Below are 6528 nucleotides of genomic sequence, written 5' to 3' on the forward strand. Positions count from 1 at the left end.
TAGGTTGGCTGTGACCTTACGTTGAAATATGGTTTCCACTCAATGACTTATGAACACTTGCACGCAGGAATTTCATACTTTGTATGCCAGTCGGCCATGACTAGTAGATGACCACTTTTGATGTTGAGATCAGTCAAACTTCAAGGTCACAGTTGGTACGTCTCCAGTCCATACGTACAAATTTCACATCGACCGTGTCCACATGATGGCGGGAGACAAGCGCTTTTTTCAAGAAGACAATTTCTAGTTTGCGGTTATGATTATGATCATATATAACGATCCATTGACAGTTTGCTCCAGATATGTTTGTTTTGGCCATTAAATTAGGTTCAAACTGTATGAATGCTTTCAATCTTACTGGGGCAACCAAACCACAACCTAACCACAACCAAACCATAACAACCAATCACGATGGAAGTGGGTGAGGTGAATGCTCTGTATCGCTTCGTCAAGGACACTGTTCAATTTCTAGCATGTGTATAAGTAAATAGCGCTGTAGATCATCCGCATGATAATTGCAGCACACGTGTAACCGTTCCGATATGGAAGATGATTTTTAGACGAAGACAAAGTAAACAATCTTCATACCGGCACACTTATTCATATCCAACAAATATGTGTCCGAAGCGGAGATGATTATTAATATAGCTAAGGGCGGATCCAGGATTCGCCGTTAGAGGGGGCGTACATTAGGGGCGTACCCTTTTTACTTGCGCCCTTCCTTGGAAACGAAACTTATTTGGTTTAAAGTGCTGGCAGGTGGGGGGGGGGGCAGGGGTCCGGAGTCATCCCTCAAGAAAAAATTTACAGTTTCAAGTACGAAACGATGCATTTTGGGCGTATTTTATTACTTTTTTTCTTCTATATTGAAATAAAAAGTAAACTTGGACTTTCATTTTTGGAAGAGGGGGGGGGGGGTCTGGGTGCGCTCTGCTAGTGATATCTTATTAGATATATACGAAACACATTCTGCGGGAATCCAAGGCCATCTCGGTTTGATCGAAACTGTTTATTGACAGCAATTATACATTCCCAATTACCCGTATAACATAGTTGAAGTCTTCTTTCAGTGACCCCCGCTAACCCCCTTTCAAAAAGATAAAAAAAATAATGTTCGGTGTATTGCACAATATTTATTGGTCCTAATCTATATATCTCGTGTCTGTTATCGTCGCTCCAGATCAGTTTTTAAGTCAAATACTAGACGTCTGGACGGGACGAAACTAAACTGAACAATAACCAGATCGGATAAACACATCAGCGACTATGGGTGGCTGTGCGTAAAAGTAGTTCCCATAATTATAACATTTTAGGCTCAAAAGTGGTAAATTAGCCAAATAAAAAATACATATGAAATTTTAAACCATGCTGTGGCACCGGGATTCCTTAAAGGCCTTTTATAAGTGCCCCCCCCCCCCCCTCAATAAAAAATGAATAAAAACCGAGTATTGTACACAACCTCTTTGTATTGGTCTTAATCTAATTGCCAAATTGTCTTATCATATATGCTGAATATCCTGTTGTGCAGTTTTGGAGATTTTATTATAGAAATGGACTCTAAATGGCCCTTAGCCAATAAACAAATAAACAGGAAATTGGCCCCTACTGTGACATCAGTGCAATAAGCAGGAGATGCACAGCAGGGGTTGTCATGTCAAACATTCCTTAAACTAAGCCTTTTAACTAGGCATTTAAACGATATTCTTGTTTCAAATATTATTAGGACATCGAACTTTTAAGTACTTATACCGGATACAGAAACTTAATAATGTTTGGCATGTGTTATAAAATAAGAATGAAGTTAATAATCGTTATTGCACCAAGCAACATACTCGCATACATATCAATACTTTTGAATAAGACAACAGTAAACTAACATGATACATCTTTATTGCACGAAGCAACATACTCGCAAACATTAATACTTTTGAATGAGACAACAGTGAACTAACATACATCTTTATTGCACAAAGCAACATATACTAGCACACATATTAATACTTTTGGATGGGACAACGGTTAACTAATATACAAGTTAAGGAGGTAAGACACCAAAAATAGTTCATAAAAATCTAGACCTCGGTGACAGGTCGAATTTTAAGCCAGTCTGAAAGTTTTTCGTTTTCCATGATCAGTTCTCTGTGTTTCAATAATTCTGGGTATGGTTGCCATAGCGACTTGAGTCCCATTTCCAAGCAGCTGTCGACCATGTTGAAAACAGCTAAATCAGCCAGAGAGATCTGAAATGTATGGTGAGTTTTTAAGGTTCAACTACTTGTAAAGGAATGCATAACTCTATAACAGAACCTTTATATAGGAAATATGTTTCCAATTCCAACTATATATGAACAGTGTGTGTACCACGTGATAACCGCATTACTGTATAAAATTCATATGAAATTATTAAGGTCTTTAAAATGATTTTAATGGGAAATTCACTCAGAATTGTTGATTTTTCTTCAAATGAAATATTACCTTTCCGCCAACTATGTAACCACCTTCACCAAAACTCGCCTTTCGTCTTTGAAAGTACTGACAGAAGTTAGGCAAGACCTCACTAATAAGCTTCTTCTGTAAGTCGGCCTGTAGAATGAGACAGTATACGTTTAGATTTAATATACAGCATATTTAAAGTTCGCGTATTATTTACTCAATGCACAAACTATGTATGCATAATCATAATATCAATGAAATATATAACAGCGGCAAACGTATTAGTATTCGTCGAAAGTTTTAGTTACTGATCTCGTCTCTGTTACAAAGTTTCCAGTATATTACCAGTGTACTATAAGAGTCACTATATGTTGGGACTAAAGAGTTACATACATAAAAATGTATGTCGTCCAAACAGAAAGCCAAAAGAGATAACTACAGTTTATGCTAACATGTACTGGCTTGAGTTGTGTGCAGTTTGAAGCGAACCCCCAAATTTCACATCCGTATGTGAAAAGCAAATATTTTGGATATAATTTATTTCATCGTTTTACATTTGTAGCTTCATATTGATAAAAGTGAATTTGCACTAAATATGTTGGTGTTACGCAGTATGGTGTTACCTTTGTAGTTTCGTCTTTACAAAAGTGGATTTGTACCAGGGATTTTCGAACATCTCCAACACAGTCGTACACTTCGTCTACCAATAAGCCCTCGTCTTCATTTTCACCATGAATTCCTAAATGTACGAGAATTTGATTAATTATCATTTTGAGACCCAAATTTTTAAGTTGTTTTGATTCACATTCGAGTCGGTTTCATGGGAAGAAATCATTACTGGTGTCCGTGCCGTTAAAGGGTTTGAACCCACGACATCTTGGGTGCATGACAGACACCTTTACCACTTGACCGCTATCGCGGAAAGAATTAATTTTGTTTTTAATGAAAGGCTTCTCGGCCAAGTGTATTAAAACAATTAAAATTTGGTGTATGATTATTTTCCGTACATTGCCGAAAGTCGAAATACGGAAATTATACGGAAACCCCGCCGAAAGGAGATCTAAATCAAAATTAATACATAACATAAGGACAGGCATACGCATGCTACTCAAATTGTTCATAGTTCAAAGTTTATCTTGTAAACATCATTAATTAAACCAGGCCTAAAAATGAACATTTTCTACGGAGTTCTACGGAATAAGCCGATGATTCGCGATCTTACCAAACTTCTTTGCGAGGTATTTGGCGATGGCTCCCGACTGACAAAACGTTGTTTCTTTGTCCTCTCGCTTAACGTGCAGTACGGGCAAACTTTTCATTGGCATTTCTGTATAAGATAAGAGTTGTATGGTTACTTTCATATAACATGGACATTGTTTATATGAATTCCACACACTAGTATATGTGGGCATTTGAAAAAAGTCGCTGCATCTTTTAAAGTATGTGATAAAACATCAATACTGTGGGATACTACAGTTGCACTTGTTAAAAGCACTGCTTTGCGTGAGTCAATAAAACCTAACTATATTTTCGAAACTCGTGTAGTTTCTAAACGTACGTTGATCGTGATCACCGTAATACGTTAAAGTAAATGAAACAGCGTCGACATTCCTAGATCAAACGTTTTTACCACCGTAATGCGTCAAATCATGTTTGTTTATTGTTTTCTTATATTTTTGTTTAAATACAAATATAAGGATTTGAACCAAATAAAATTGCTTATACCTTCTTTTCTCTTTAGCCACTCTTCTGACGTCAATCTTTCATCCTCAAACGTCTGTGACGTCACAACAAACACGAGACGTATAATTTCACCACCCCCTCTTTTGTTGAAATATGTCAAACGGTAGCTTTCCATTGTCCCTGTAAGGTTAAAACAATCCCTATCAAAACAAAACGATGCTAAAGATTGTCCGCTGATTTATACGGCAATATGATTTCATTAAAGGGATTCGCTCATGTTTGTTTTTTTATAAAATGCATTTTTTTGTATGACGAAATAAAGTATGGCAAATCTTTAGAAGTGTTAAAACTAAGATACTAAAAGCTGGAACCCTTCAGCAAATGTTGATTTCTGCTACAATATCGTTTTTGAAGACAAACTTTTCATAGGCGTTAATAACGTTAATGGTCACTTAATTCCGGCTTTGTTGCTACGTGATTGGCTGATTGGCATTATCACGTGATGTTATCAATGTATAAGTAAACGGTCAAAATATCCATCATGTTTAAGCTCTGGTGGTCTAGTGGTAAGGCATTGGTTTTTTCTATTTTTATCCTGACTTTACCGGTGTGGGCTCGCACACCACTAAACCAAAATTATTATACTATAATTGTATTTTTTTGTGCAATTTTGATATCATCGAGTAAAAAAATATAAAATTAGTGTGTTGAGATGCCTTACCGGGAAAACTAATTTTTGATCCAGAAACACGAGCAAGTCCCTTTAAACCCATCCCTTGAAAATGAAACGTCGTAGCAGATTTTCCTTGTTTATCAAACGTTCAAGGACTTTAAATGCATTATCATGCACATGCATGAAATATCCGTTTATTAATATCACTGTATTCAACTGAAAAACCTATCAAATTTCAAGTTCCATTCAAGTGTTTAGTACACAAAAAGACTCAAAATTATAAGCTAAAGCACTCCACTATAAGTCAAAGTGAAAAATTCATCATTAACTTTAAACCGAATTTAAATACGCATATTTAGATAAATGCACGTTTATTCTAAAACGAAATAATACAGAACAGAACAGAACATTCATTTACCTGTAGCCATTTAGCCGAATATCTTTAAAATGATATGCGTTTCGTTATTTAAGCAATACAAATGAATTAATGGTCAACATTTCATTTTGTCTAATGGAGAATTATTCCAACACATTTATTTCATTAATTGAGCGGCTAGCCGTTTTTGTTTTATTTAAATCAGGGAAGCGTTGGATATAACCAGTGGCTGGCCCATTTATTAGGTAGCTTACCACTAAAACAATAGTGTTATAATGTACTTACACAACAATTAAATGATTATGCATTATGCAACTGTGTCACATCAAGCCATTTATTTTTGTAAGTACATACTAACTAACTTTAACCAGTACATAAACACTTTTGAAAATAAAATAATGATCTTTTAAGACAATAATTAAGCGCTTACTAAAATTTCAATTGAAAAAAAAATAATGAACATTATAAAATAATAAGCAAGCGCTTACTAAAATTAAAAAAAAGAAATACATTTAAAACTTTAACATACCTGTCATACTCGCAGACAATATAACTTTAAGGAAAAATCCGGTTACCTTGCGTATTTATATACAAAAATAATTCAACCACTCGATTCTGTGCCGGACCATTGAACAAAATAGTCACACACTTTATAAGGATGGGGTTAACTGAAGTTGAGAAAGCCCAGGGCTAAACTGAATTAAATAGACGAGTTTCTTTTATCGGTTAATATTGTTTTGTATTTCAGCCTCATAGATAAATCAAGGAAAATTATGCGTTGCTGAATTTAACAATAAACAAAACGTCTCCTTTTGAAACATTATATTTAGCATGTGCGGAAATCCGATGACGCGTCCAGAGTGAATATTAAACTTATTTATAGAAGACGTTTACGCAAATACATGGTTCGATTCGTTTATTTTATTGTTCTGTAACGCCTTAACTCATGTACACCCGGATATATTTGTAAAATCTGCTGTTTAAGGATAAGTTTATTAAGAAGAAATCCTGACGCACTATCTATTCACGGTATTGGGTTTTATTGAGGCCATGCTAAACTGATTTTGTGTTTAAATAACGTCCGGTTTAATTTTCAAAATATCCTTAGTTTAAACATATTTTATTGCATGACGATACATTTACACATTATATGATGATGATAACAACAAAGGAACAGAAACAGTGCAATGTAACAAAGCTTGCGTTCATATAAAAAGGACATGCAAAGGGATTGGGCCACGAGTTTTACCAACATCAGTTACGGCCCTTTCCCGAAACGTCACATGAAAAGCAAAAATGTTTACGTTGTCACATAAACTATGAAACTAAACGTAATATTTCATGCATTTATGTAATATTCATA

At 35.2% G+C, this 6528-nt stretch overlaps 1 protein-coding gene across 2 annotated transcripts; it reads right to left on the reverse strand.

Moving 5' to 3' along the window:
• Positions 1-1873: 1873 nt before the first annotated feature.
• LOC128217294 (glutathione S-transferase 3-like) lies at positions 1874-5923 on the reverse strand. Of its 2 annotated transcripts, none has more exons than XM_052924338.1 (6): positions 5695-5923; positions 4159-4296; positions 3656-3760; positions 3057-3172; positions 2476-2583; positions 1874-2240 (listed from the first exon to the last, which is right to left on the reverse strand). In XM_052924338.1, exons 1-6 carry the CDS (start codon positions 5699-5701, stop codon positions 2073-2075), a joined length of 642 nt encoding a protein of 213 aa, XP_052780298.1. In that variant the 5' UTR covers positions 5702-5923; the 3' UTR covers positions 1874-2072. The 2 variants fall into 2 exon arrangements, with proteins under 2 accessions (XP_052780298.1, XP_052780297.1); XM_052924337.1 differs by lacking the exon at positions 5695-5923 and adding an exon at positions 4838-4904.
• Between the last annotated feature and the right edge of the window lie 605 nt (positions 5924-6528).

This window comes from Mya arenaria, chromosome 14 (genome assembly GCF_026914265.1).
Source record: "Mya arenaria isolate MELC-2E11 chromosome 14, ASM2691426v1".
Taxonomy (NCBI): domain Eukaryota; kingdom Metazoa; phylum Mollusca; class Bivalvia; order Myida; family Myidae; genus Mya; species Mya arenaria.

What these genes read in the sequence shown, in the direction of transcription:
- LOC128217294 (XM_052924337.1), bottom strand. Translation starts at nt 4,889, where the DNA reads ATGGGTTTAAAGGGACTTGCTCGTGTTTCTGGATCAAAAATTAGTTTT. An exon ending in GTAAAGACGAAACTACAAAG is followed by an intron (nt 2,584 to 3,056) that starts GTAACACCATAC and finishes CTCATTCTACAG; the next exon opens with GCCGACTTACAGAAGAAGCT. An exon ending in GTTACATAGTTGGCGGAAAG is followed by an intron (nt 2,241 to 2,475) that starts GTAATATTTCAT and finishes CATACATTTCAG; the next exon opens with ATCTCTCTGGCTGATTTAGC.